This window comes from Anarrhichthys ocellatus, unplaced genomic scaffold (genome assembly GCF_004355925.1).
Source record: "Anarrhichthys ocellatus isolate YVR2014 unplaced genomic scaffold, GSC_Weel_1.0 scaffold11, whole genome shotgun sequence".
In the NCBI taxonomy this organism is placed as follows: Eukaryota; Metazoa; Chordata; class Actinopteri; order Perciformes; family Anarhichadidae; genus Anarrhichthys; species Anarrhichthys ocellatus.
The window spans coordinates 6,638,913-6,652,640 of record NW_022280041.1 but is presented as its reverse complement, the minus strand read 5'-3'; the positions used below and the strand labels follow the sequence as shown (position 1 = coordinate 6,652,640).

General features: G+C 41.5%; 1 protein-coding gene across 21 annotated transcripts in view; it reads left to right on the top strand.

Annotated features, from left to right (window-relative positions):
- Nucleotides 1–13,728, top strand: part of LOC116385337 (adhesion G protein-coupled receptor L3) — a 188,225-nt gene that overhangs the window by 71,901 nt on the left and 102,596 nt on the right. For all 21 annotated transcript variants that reach the window (XM_031850686.1, XM_031850685.1, XM_031850702.1 and 18 more), the window contains one exon: nucleotides 1,291–1,504. In XM_031850686.1, the coding sequence (XP_031706546.1) occupies nucleotides 1,291–1,504 (214 nt within the window). The remainder of the gene's footprint in view (nucleotides 1–1,290; nucleotides 1,505–13,728) is intronic.

The window sequence follows — 13,728 nt, the reverse complement described above, 5'->3', positions numbered from 1 at the left end:
CCATTGCCATTTGCCATGAATATGCTCCGTTTGATTCACGTGCGACAAAATGATTTCAACGTGAGGTGCAATTACTAGTTGTTTTGAATAGGATGACAAATGAATTGAGATTATTCTGTCACACGCTGAACTGATGATTTTTTTTGTGCATAAAAAAAAAAAAAAAAACGTGGTTTCATTTATTGTTACCCAGGTAAATGTTACAATTCATCATGATATTGATTTCAGGTGATATTGCCAAGCCCTATCCTCGCATGTGGAAACCTCTCTGTGCCTTTTTCTTTCTCCCTGTCCGTCTGTCCTCCCTGATGGATGTCCGTGCTGCTCGTCATCCAGCGGTGGCTTTTTGCAGCTCAGACGCTTGTCTGAAGGGATGTTTATAAAAAAAACAATCTATAACTGCCACAGTCCTCCCACAGTCACTCAGGCCAATGTTTACGCTTCTCGCTCATTTCTTATTCTCGCTGTAAACACAGAACTCCTCCAGTCTGTCGCGCACATGCTCTGGCGTGTGCGCGAGTGTGAGCCTCCGCAGACGTGCGTGGGTGTGCGTGCGTGCGCCCGTGTCAAGGAGAGGAAAAATAGCAACCTCCGAACCGCCGCCGCCGCTCGGTCACAGTAGCACTCCTGGCCATTTTGACTCCAAGGTAAACAGCAGATTATTTTTGCCAGACAGATTCTAAGCTTTGGCTTGAAGCAACAAGCACCTTTTGACCCTCCACCTCCTGCCCGTGCGTTCTTAAATGAAGTGCATTGTATCACTTTAAAAGGCAAAGAATGGAGCATCCCCTATGATTTATAAATTCTGGATACACGCTCTGCTCCGTTTCTGTCTGTCTCTAATTTGTCCCTTCAATGCCCATGTAATGAATTTTTATTTAACACAGCCAAATGCAAACACCGTGTCTATTTCCTTCTCTTTGATGTGTGTCAATCTCTCACTCTCTCTTTTCTCAACTCCCAGCCTCTCGAGGGCCCCTGTGGTATTGCTCATCCTCCCACTCCAAACAGCCAGCATCCTGTCCGCCCACGCTCTCTAGACCAGGGTGGACAACCTCTTCTCACAATGTCTCAGTGTCAGACCTTTTGATTACAGGTCCTACAATTGTTTTTTGTATTTCCCTCTAGGAATATACAGATTATTTTTTTTTAATTCAGGGCTCAGCCAAACCTAACTCCAGGATGAAGTTCTTTTCACACTTAAGTTCAAAAACCCTTTAACCGAAGTAGAGCGGGAAGGAATCTGAATAACTCCTACTGACATTAAGTGTCTTTTCTTCCCCTCTGCAGCCTTCAGTCGAGCGCCCATCCCCATGGCGGTGGTGAGGAGGGAGCTGTCATGCGAGAGCTATCCCATCGAGCTGCGCTGCCCGGGCACGGACGTCATCATGATTGAGAGCGCCAACTACGGCCGCACCGATGACAAGATCTGTGACGCAGACCCAGCACAGATGGAGAACACGCGGTGTTACCTGCCAGATGCATACAAGATCATGTCACAAAGGTAAAGCCATGTGCATTCATTATTTTTGACGGATTTTTATTAATTTAATCTAAAAGATTTTAGCATTAAAAATATTTAGTATGTAGTTCTCCAGACTACCATCTACTCTCGCGACGTTTCCTGAAGGTAGCCACCGGATTTAGGAAGTCAAAGTAAAGACAAACCCAATAGTCTTTAGGGAAGAAGTCTGTATCTCTGTTAGAAGTCTTTGTTATCAGCTGGCTGGTACATCATACTTTATATTTCCTTGCACAAGTGAGCAGAATACAAATTTCAGATTGACTTTGGTATTCGTAAATTGATAACAATTTTATATTTTCTTTTCTACCTTTAGTGTTTTTTTTACATTTAGAGCTACACTATACGCTCTCTCATATTGAGTCATTTTAAAGCTCTATAGATGACAACAAAGGACGATAACAAAAACAAGGTTTTTCATAGATGAAACATTTAGACTAATGGGATTTGAATATTTTAATGTATGTACAGACACAGCCACACTCACAAGCTAAATTTGCTTTATGCTTTTAAGTAATTGACTTGATTAGCTGTTTGTTAAACAAATCTTAAACATAATCAGCAAATCTCAAGTTAATGAGAGATGCTGTAATTCCCACCTGAGGTCTGCTGAAATGAAATTAAATGTGTCTCTCCTCCAGACATTTTTCTTCGTAAAACGACTATTAAAGACTGTTATTTATCTTATTCACATTGCAGACTATGGAAATGATTTTAAAAAAAATGGTGCGTAGACTTTAAAATGTAGAACGCACCACATTTCAATGAATTGAGCTGTGTGACAAATATGAGCACTAGCCTTTAATTAAGATTCGCAAAAATGAGAAAATACGGCACCATGTTTACATAATAAAGCCATTAGTGGCTTCGAAGAAAAAAATGAATTAAAATGAATACAAAACCCCTCCTTTTGGTAGGTGTCTGGCTTAGCAACAAGCCCCTGTATGGATTAATTGGCCAGTAAACCTCGCCGTACCTGGTTGCTAATCCATATCAGTCATAATGTGCTCCAACACAAATCAATAGGTATTTGAAGTAATATATATTGTCAGTTATTTGTCGAAATATAAACGTACTCGATGAGCTTTGCTGCCACATGTGAGTCTCGTTCCAGAGTTATGACCCCGTTGTGCACAAAGTGGGACCTGGAGACCTATTTGTCAGGCAGACAGTGTAGGCGCACCGTGCTTTGGTTTTTGCAGTATAATGGATTGCTAACATTAAGGTAATATATACACAAGTTTCGGGGTTTTAACCAAGAAGTTTGGACTCAAGAAACCGTAGAGCTCAAGGCGGGTGTGGAGTGAGCGTATGTATAGTCCATCTTGGCTCTTTTGTTGACTTATTGCAGCACTTGGAAGGGGTGGACTTTATCTAAATTGCTACTCTGTGTTAACTTTAGTCGACTTCTTTTGATTTCCAAAGCTTTAGTTCCACATTGGACGGACCCCTTTGAGAATACTAATGGACCTCTGGGCTTTATCAAACAATTGCTCTTGGCTTTTTAGTTCGGGTACCATAAAGTTCAGATAATCAGCTGGGTGAAAAGCAGCTGATGGTGAAAAGAGGTAGTGTGAAACATGTTGTCGGATAATTGATGCACCCTGTGGCTCTCTTGTTCTCCAGCCGCCTACTCAGACTAAAAATCCCTGCAGGAATGAATCAACCGGTCTTGCTACTGTCAAGAACACAAAACTAACATAAAGTACTAGTGTAAAAGCCAGTCCTTTTTAGCATCTCGTTGCTACCCGGGGCGTTTCAGCCATCCTAAAAGGTAACTGCAATCTGATTCAGAGCCAGAGCAATTTTGTCTTGGGAGAGGAAGTTGCTAAGTGGATGAAAGGTGTGGGTGGTATATGGGGTGAGAGGATTCAATGATATTTGTAATTGTAGCATCACAGCTACACATTAGCATGCAGAGGTTAGCACAACAAACAAACGCCACCCACCGACTATTTTATTGTCGAGCTGTCAGAGCCGTTGCTAGGCACCTGCAGCTAAGCTCATTAGGGTTAAAAGGAAACAAGAGTGCAACAGAAACGAAGCAATTTGAACAGAAAAGTCTTGAAAGATTTTGACTGTCGTCGCAGACCGTGTGATGTCAGGGAGGATCATGTGATCCGTGATGGAATAAACTGCAAAACAATGTCACATGTTGATATAAATGCTTTAGTTCATTTACAATGTTGCTATCTCAGCTTCGTAGCCTGTAAGCACAAGATTATGTATTTCTTGAACTCATCTTTCTTCAGTATATTGTCCACTTTAAAATTCTCAATGAGTCAATATCAGCAGTGATGCAAGTACACGCCTTCATTAATATTTTAGCTTGGTTTTCCTCCCCCGTCTCGTTCTTTCCTGCTTCCTTTCTCCCCCTCTATTGATCATGCAATATATTCACACACTCACTATAACTGAAACAATATAATGGTGTGATTAAAGCATTTACATGTACCCTGATTTCCACAATAATTGTAGTTTTCAATGAGTTGTGTGATTTCTGCGCTCATGTCTGACAGGTGGTGGTGAATACCTTTATGGAGGTGAATATGTATTGGTATAAATAATGGTTATATTGCCCAATACAAATTTTTCGATAAGGATCCCTTAAATATGTTCCTCCGCAGTGGATTTATCAGTCAGATAAAAACCAAAACAGCTAATGCCCTCTGTAATAGTTTTCAAAAGTCAGACACTGTTCAAAGTCCAGCTGGCGAGAGTGATGCAATCTGCAAGGCTTCTTGCCAATATAAGAATATGTTTCATATGAATGGGACTGTGGTGCTCAGGAACGGGGGGTCGGGGGGTCGGTCGACCTTCTCACAGCTGGGTGGTGAGTGGTAACAATGTGAACTGTATTCTGATAATTTCACTTATATCTTACTTGATTCCACTCAATCTTTAAATTATCTCCCACTCTAAGGACATTCGAGGCTGTGTCCCATTTTAATACGACATACTTATTCAAAGCAAGTATTGTGGTGGGTTCACGCTGGACAAAATTAAGTAAACTCCAAAAAGTCGGTATGCATAGTATAATGCACTTGGTGTACTGTATATTGCCCCTCAACACAATGCACAAAAAAAATGCAACTCACAGCTGCAAATATATAAATAAATTGCTTATAATGGTGAAACCAGCTCCTGAAAGGTCTTAGAAAACTCCTTTGCTCCTTATTTGTGAAGTTTATTTGGCATCATAATTCTAAGGCTGCAGTTTGATTGTTGTCTGACGGATTAATTGCTATAACTGTATATATTTTGTATGTAGTATGGAACTTGGACACAGCAGAGACAGTGACAAGGTTGGCACCTAATCTCATCTGATTATGTTAAATTGAACAAAGATAAACAAGTTAAGTTAAGGGGCAGCAATGCTCACATTACCTTAGAATTGAATTAGCATGCTTGTGAATGCACTGATAGTATTTTCCTCTTGTGGGACTCTGCTCCCTTTTTTTTTTTTTTTTTTTTTCCCGCCTAGCCTGTGTACCACCTGCCTCTCCTGCTGGCACCAGTTAAGTCGTGGTGACTGGCAAGTGTGGTATTTAGCATTCACGTCCCGTCTGAAGATGAGCCACGCTGCTGCCGGGCTTAGTCTGCGTGCCAGGCTAGCATCCATCACCAGCAAATGCCCAACCATGTCACCGGCTCTCACAAGCTGTCAATATACATTTAGGCAGCTCAATCCCCCCTGCTTCCCCCGGCCGCTAACAGCGCTCCATTGATATTCAGCTATCAAGCCCAAGTGCTACCTTTTCCAGTTAAGCCCACTCATAGAGGTGTATACCAGGCCACTTCGGCAAGGTGTTTGGTTCCATTACAGTCTTTTAAGCGGGAGCTAATAGCAGCCTGTATCTGAGTGATAGCATGCCACTGAGCTTGTGAGTGCTGGTAATGCATCCCAAAATGAAGGTTGTCTCGCACCATGCTGTGACAGGATGAAATGAATGGCTCTCTTTCATTAGCCGTCCCTCCCTTTTGTGCTGCGAGCGAGCGTCGTGGCTGCACAGAATCCGCAGCCTCTGTATAAACATGTCCCCTATAGGTGGTGCCGTGTTGCAAGCTAGATGGGAGGCTAATGATGCTGCGATAGAAACACGCTACCAATGATTCATTTAGCACAACCTGTGTTACCTCTATACATTTAGCATAGCCTGTATTTGCATAGTGTTGCACACATGCTGCAGGTTTTTGCAATCATTGCTTATTATTCCCTTTTGGGCAGTTTTTGGAGCTTATTGTTTGGGAGCTGAGGCTTCTCTCCAGAGCATGTATGGATCTAGTGCCATTTCCCCCACTGTGTGAAACCACTGGAGAGGCCGGGGCACTTGTGCTATCAAACAACAGTGACCCTTTTCTCATCAGAGTCACAGTGTCTCTCTCTCTCTCCTCCCTCTTTCTGTGTTCCCCTTTTCCTTTCCCCAAGGCAGTGTGGCCTTCACGGCCAGTAATTACAGGCCATATCAAAGCTATATATCACCTTATATCTCAGTAGACCTCAGCAGGCACCTTAAGGGACAGCTGATAGCATTGTGGCAGGCTTGTGCATGACCCCTGAAGGAGAAAAGCAGGTCAGGATGGTGCAAAGAAACACATTCTTGTCCCTCTTTTGTCTATTGTATTGCTTTACATTTTTTTCCCCCTCAGTCTCTCTGGGATTCCTTCCGCTGCCGTGTCATCACACTTGTCATTTTGAGGAACAATACATATTTTTGTCTACTAGCATTTTCTGTTGATGCACATGCCGCTAATGATGAAGGTTAATAGATATCACAGCTTGATGAGGCTCTTGAGGACGATGAAACTAAATGAGCGCAACCTGTGATTTGAACTCGCTGGCCTTGTGACAGTTTGACATTTGAGAACCTTCCTGTTAATGATGTTTATGTGGGAAATAAATGCTTCCCGGGCCATTATTTACTTCACCACGCTGGAATGCATGAGACAAATGGCTCCTCTCCCGTCGGATGAAAAACACGCGCTGACAGAAGGGACGAGAGTGATTGAGGGGTAAGAAGGGGTAAGCAGATGGGAGGATTCTTTCTCCTTTGCCGGTGATCTTTCCCATACGTTCCAGTTCTCATTATCCTTGGCTTCTGACCTCATTTCAGAGTTTAAGGACTTGATGAGATATTTGTTTAAGCGGGAGGGTAGGATTAACTGAAGATTCCCCTGCGTTATTTTGCCCATCTTCATTTAAATCCACTCATTTGACAGAGGATGTTATAGATGTAGGTTTGTCGGGAAAATGTTGAGGTTGCCAAAAATACTAAGGCGTGTAATTCAAGGGGACGTTAAGTATGTAAGTTACAATTCCAATTAACTTAGAATTTATTTTGTTTGTAATAACAAACATTATTCTTTCGGCAATATCGGAAAAAACACTCAAAATGAGTAAATCAGGCTAAGTGGTAATGTTATATAAACATTCAAACATGACAGAGTAATTCTGAATAGCTTAAAAGCACAATTACATGCCTACCTGTCCTCGCTTGCCCTCAGCTCTGAGGGTGGCTAGGCACACATTAGAACGGGACCATCTGCTTCATACTCTTCCCGCGTATCCGTTCCTGTTTTGGTTTTCAGCATTTAATCGTTTACAGACAGACATCACAGTGTTTTATCAAAAAAAATTATAATTATTTCATAGTATGTCAACACAAAAGGCTGATTGCATGTTCTCAAATACAACAATGGTCGCCATTAATGATAAGTCTTAGTTATCTCCACTGATGCATACCAGTGACAAACAGTTCTATAGATCTGGAGGAAGCTGCCTGAAGTTATGATGTCATTAGTTATTTTTTTATCCAAGCTTTCATTTTTCTTTTTAATTAGCAGACAGCCTGCATTAGAAGATGTGGGGTTTGGAATAATTGGGCATATACTTTAGGAAAGTAGGAAGAATTCAATAAAAGATGCTATGACGCTGCATCATGGGAAATGTAGGATACGGTGTATTTGGAGCTTGACCCAAATAGAAGTCAGGATATCAAGGCCTTTGCTGATTCAAGGGAGTCCCGCGGCTTTATGGAATTGTAGCGCTAAATTGCTGGAGTACGCCTTTAATAATCTTCTTTTTTTGCAGCTTTAATGTCGTTTTTTTTATACTTAATGCAACAAAGAAAGGCATTCATATAGGAGCCACCAATGCTTAATATAGTCTTTAATACAAGCAAATAGACAGCTGCCATTGACATTAAGATAGAGCTTATCATGCTGAGCAGATGTGAGCGTAATACCATCATTGCTCATGCATGACCCCCACAGCTCTATCAGAAGTGGCCTTTCTTGTTTAAAGTCGAGATTTACATAAACATTTAACTCCCCAAACAATTGGATGTCAGATGAATGAATGCATGACTTTAATGTTGGATGTGCAAGCATCATGCCAGGGGCTGCTTTAAATTAAAGGTTCTATTCGGCAGATTGTAATATAAGTGGCTCTGCAGTACTTAATCATACGGAAGGATCCAACACCGCTTCTACTTTGATTCCTACTGGGCATCCCAAATTAGACAAATCATACAAAGTATACATATAATTATGTAGACTTTGTTTTAATCGTGCATGCAGCATATTGGATTATATTGAGTGCATGTTTTGCATCAATCACTCAGCGGTGTTTCTGTGAGGTCCTGACGACATGCTTTTCCGACCAGCCTTTCTCTATTCATGCAACAGCCATCGGTTTGTCTTGCCTCTTCTCCATTGGAGGCTGTTGTTTTTCTTCTTCCCGTGACACAATTATGTGTTGAGCACCTGACAATTACAGAACAAAAACATGACCGATGAGCGCAACGGGGGACAAACGCCTGTTGTAAGAGTATGAGCAAATAGAGAATGGTGGGTGGTTTTGCATGCCAGCATTAATATGCAAAAGGAAACATGATAAGTAATGAACACATTTGGAAGTTTATTGGATTACTGTAGGAATTTAAACCCCCCCACACCATCTGTACACGTTTGCCTCATGCCCTTGCATAACCCTTTTTTTTTATCCGCAAAGACCTTTTAATCAAAGACATTTATTTCTTCCTCATGCTATTCTTTTCCTACAGTGGATGACATCACCTTACATTATTTATCCTGTCTCATTTCTGCCCCTTCCTACGTCCAAACCTACTCCAATCCTCTTTGATAAGAGCCTACCGCATTTGGCCAATTAGTTGCTGTAAATTCCAAAACGTGCAGTCCATCCAGTCAGCCCCGGGGTCTCCAGAAGTGGCCGTACAAGACTCTGTGGTGATTAGACGGGGAAAGGAAGCCCAGGGTTCGCAAATGGGGAATGTTGAAGGACATCTCCCCATACCAAGCGGATTGGTATTTCTCAGGAGATAAAAGATAAAAGAGAAGCAGATTGGCTCCAACCAAGCCAGTGGTTTGAATCAACCGTAGCGCTGTTCATTTTTAGATTCTGAGCGGAATGCCCCATAGGCTTTGTTATACCCCTACAATTTGAGTGCTTTGCAAAAGAAACCAGAAGTTTGAGAGTTTTGAAAAATATTTGGATTCTGGGCATATTTCCCGCAGGAAGCCTCAGTCTGGCCATTGGGTCTTTTGGTGTCAGATTAACGGCCGTCACAGCGGTGGCTCACTAAACACCGAGTTTTTATAATGTTTTCAAAAGTGAAAGTAGGAGGCCTCACTCCATTTGTCAGCTAGGGGAGTGAGTTTCACTTGGATGAGTGCAAGCAGTAAAGAAAGGGCTAATTCAGAAAGGAGCAGGTGGTTAGTCCGAGTGCAGGGAGCCGACTAGGCTTTTTCCTTCGCTCTATCTGATACTTGCCCTTCTCTGCGCTCCATAGTCCTTCATCCTTGTTCTTCTAGTTTTCTGCTTCTTTTGTTTTTTTAATAGGCAGGAGTAAGTAGGCAACATACACATTTGATGCCTCTGCCCTGAAGCAGTATATCCATTTTTTTCCCAGTAACATAGAGAGGGCAGCATGCAACTTTTACAGACATTTGATAACTTTCCTGGCTATTCATCATCTCTCCCCAAAGATTAAACGGATAAAATACTCTCATGCTGATTCATGGCAAGGTCCAGCACTTCTTGTGGCTCTTTCATCCACTCAGTCTACCACTTTGACATAAAAAAACAACTTTTCTCTGACGGCTTTTCTTAATATTAAAGTTTTTTATGCTCATTGTACTATTTATTGGAAGAATGTTCCCCTTAGCACCACTTTCTAGCCCACCAATTGGTATTTTGGTGCCCTGGGGCAAGTCATCACCTAACTTTCAACTTGTCTGGCAAAAGTAGCTTTGCATTTATAATTCCTGAAATGCCATTTGAATGGCAGTATAATAATGTACAGCAGAATTATGATTGTAATCGTTTTGTTAAAATTCGATAAGGGTGAGCAGACTATTTATCTTTTTTTTTTTTTTTTTTTATCCACAACTCTCTCTGGAGAGTCATGTAAACAGGATTATTGTGGGAAATTGTTTGTTTATGCAATCATACGCAGTAAACGGCTTAAACAAACTGCCTCAGTTTTGGCAGCAGCGGCGCTGTTGTTGCATATAAAAGTATATCAGCATATCTAATTGAATCCCACCTTATTAATCACTTTAGTGAAACAAATACATAAGTTTTACAACAGACAGTTATTTTATTGCAAAATGAAACTCGGTGTCTCTGCAAACACAAGGCACATTAGCTGCCTTTGGTGCTATTTATTGGCGTCTTGCCACAACTTACACCCTCACTGCACATGTTCTAGAGATGGTCGCCAAGAGACCAATTTTCAACATGGCATTGGTGGGTGAATTTGATTGGGTTAGTGTTAGCCATTGGATTTTGGCTTCCAGACCCTCTTCCCAACCAGCTGATCAAAAGCTGTCTGTTCACAGATGTTTCTCCTGTGGATCGGAATCTACTTTATGCCGTTGACTTTTCAAATCCTCCTTCCAATTTGGGTTCAGTAGACCCATGTCACTTGTGCATTTCCAGTATGGAATTACCAATTAGATCTATTTTTTTTAATGTTGTGATCTCTAGTGTTTCATGGCATCCAAAATAACTTTGACGCATGTTTTCTGAACCATGTTTTCCATGTTTCCTGCCACAACACTGGATTGCCAGTATTTGTCATGGATATTTAAAATGTTTGATTGGTGTGTGTGTGTGTGTGTGTGTGTGTATATATGTGTGTGTTTTTTTGTGAAGGGTGATGTTTGTCATCTGGCTTTGTTGGCTTTGAAAATGACTCATCTTTGAGAGTCAAGGCTGCGATGAGGTACTCTAGTCCCTCAGAAACCATGGATGGCTCAAAGCGTTTGACTGGGAAAGCCACCAGTCGTCGCTCAGCCCAGCAATACGAGGCACTTTTTAACTCTCTTAATCCTGCCATCTACCCCTCTCTCTGTCTCTCTCCCTGTCCTCTCAATTACTGTTCTACTATCAATCCCTTTTGCGCTCCTTAGCACTCCTCTTCCAATGTCTTGTTTCTTTTATTTTACTGTCGTATCTCTTTTTCTTCGTGGCTTTGTCACATCACTTTTTTTTTTTTTCTTTCTGATGAACTTATGCTGGGCATGAATGAGTAGCCACAATCCAAAGTCTCTGGGTGCTTTACTTGCCAGGGCAGTGAAAGTGGGATCTACATTCACGCCGCATGCCCTCCAAACTTGGCAAGATGAAATCAAGGGAGCTAGACAAGGAGTGGTTTCACCTTGTTTCCTTCGTGACTCTCTGATGGCTGCACGGTTAGCACCTCACAAAGGACCCGTTTTATTATCATGGTCTCATTCGCCCGCAGTCGACGCTCTCATCTGCTTCTTTCATTCCCTTTTGGCAAGAAAATAGATCTAGATTTTTTTTAATCAGAAAGGGGACTTTTACAATTTTGCAATCCCACTTCCTCTTCATCCAATTAGATTTCAACCCTAATCAATTCAAATTGTATAACTACCTCTCCATTTGATCTTAAGGTGCTGGGCCCACCTGCATGGTTAATTGGCAATGGACAGCTAAAACCTAATGTATCAATCTTCAAGATGAGAAACTGATGACACTCTTGTAATCAATGTTTCATAGAACATTTGCATAATTCACTTTGATCTAGCCCAAGCGGCTGAATATTCATAGTTTGTCACTTGAACTCTGTACATATCCAGTAATCCATATGGACATTTTCACCAGTAGGCTCGTATCTTTTAGGGTTTCTGTTAGTTGTGCGTGACTTCCACTGTGTTTAAAATTCATGACGGTAGATCAATTTAATTTGGCATCCCTGGTCCCATAAGAGAGTGACATGGTTTAAATTATCATCACCATCAAGCTAATCTGCCATTTATTACCGATGACGTCCTGATTTGTTACTTCCTAAATGGAATCATTTGTCACTGTTGAAGAAGCACTGGAGCTTCTAATGTCTGTGTTCACCATAATAAATAGACCTATTCGCCTATTGGCTCTTCCATATTGTGCTAGTAGTGTGTTCTTACATGCCTGACATCACATCTGTGACCTAACTAATGAATACATATTTCCGTGATGTGCCTTTGCAAGGCCCGACTGTCACTGCCTCATTTAGTTTTTATTGTTTATTTAATTAACAAGGTTCATACTTGAGTCTTGATTGTTTTTACCTTTCAATCTCAAGTCAAGTAAAGTCTTCAGGGAGCTTCTCGTCCCACAAGTTTATGACTATATGACTATATGCTAAAATAGCTTTTTTTATAATAGCCCAGGTAGATAATACTGCAGTAAACTGTTCTGATATCTTTCATCACCCTGAGTGATTGTGCCACCTCATCCTCGGTGACGCACACGTTCCTGTTGTGGAGTTTTTATCGGTGTCTAGAATGGCGTCTCCTTCTGGCCCCATACTGGTTTGTGAAAGCTCATTTTGCCCGGGCTGTTTTCTGACCTGGAGCATGTCAATATCGCACAGTGGGAGAGCTCTCACTTACCCAGCGCTACATTCTTATTCATGAGCCTTAATTCCATCAATAGCCTTTTCAGCCACTGCTGGTGTGATTTAAAGGAATATGCTTGTAGCCCTGCCCACTTGCCATTTGCTTAGAGCCATGTTCAAAAGTGCTGTTTAAAGCAGGAGAGGGGCTTTTGTGGGTGCTGTCATGGACCAAAATCCATGTGCTCATTGAGGTGGGGGGGCTGCAGAGGGTGGGAGCCGAATGTCTAGTGGAGGTTTTGAGGCTCTTGATGTGATGCCCTGCTATGGATTTTAGAAGAATTGGGCTTGGTAAAACACCAAAATTGCATCAATTCTGATATCCAAGCTTGGCTAGTTTCTTTATTAAACACTGCAAAAAAAATGTAGGTTTAACAACATGACCAACTGCAATTGCACAGAAGGGTTGATTGCTACCTACCTAAATGGATTTTCAGTAGAGGGAATGTTTGTGAACTTTAGCAAGTAGCAGCCGTGCTTCATCTGTTTCTTTGGCTCAAACCACTTACAACAATAAAACCACTAAAAATTGGAAAGTGTTGCTGAAAATCTGTGTCTGTGTCATTGGAGCAAAGAGGTAGAAAGATAAAGCGAGAATGTTTGGAAGGGAGGGAGTGAAACCGTGTTCATAGCCGGAGAATGACATCGAGGGATGCAGCAGAGATAAAAGATGGTTCATCCGAGACACCATTGCACCCTTGTTCTCCTTTGGAGTCATCACCCAATCAGGTTTCCCGTGTCACCTTGAAAAGTTGATGGAATTTACTTAACGCCCACTACTCCCTGGATATTGTTGTTTACAATGCGCTACACTTGCAACTTGGACATCAGTTGCTGTTTGGTTAGTTACAAGATGAGAATTTGAATAGGCCTTTCCAAGCCATCTTGGTTTGACATCAAATTTTACAAAGCCATCCAATGGGCTAATGTTTGCGTTATGGTCTATTTTTGTGATACATATACACATTGTTGTTAATGCCAGCCGCAAACTGAACCATTTCAAGAAGGTACCCCATGATGCAAGTACAAATAACGCCGTTGCACGTCACCTACGTCCGTTACAGAAAAGGTATAAGAGCCAGATGTAGCTTTATTACTGGGCTCTTGTTCTGTGGAGACCCAGATCTGAGCCCATTTGCAAATGCTATAATAAACTCTTGAAAGACAACTTGGTTCTCAACCTTAATTTCAGATTTCCACCACAGAGGATTGTGCGAAAAGCATGACGGCAGTATATTTAATAAAAGATAAGATGAAAGTGTTGATTCCAGTTGGGAA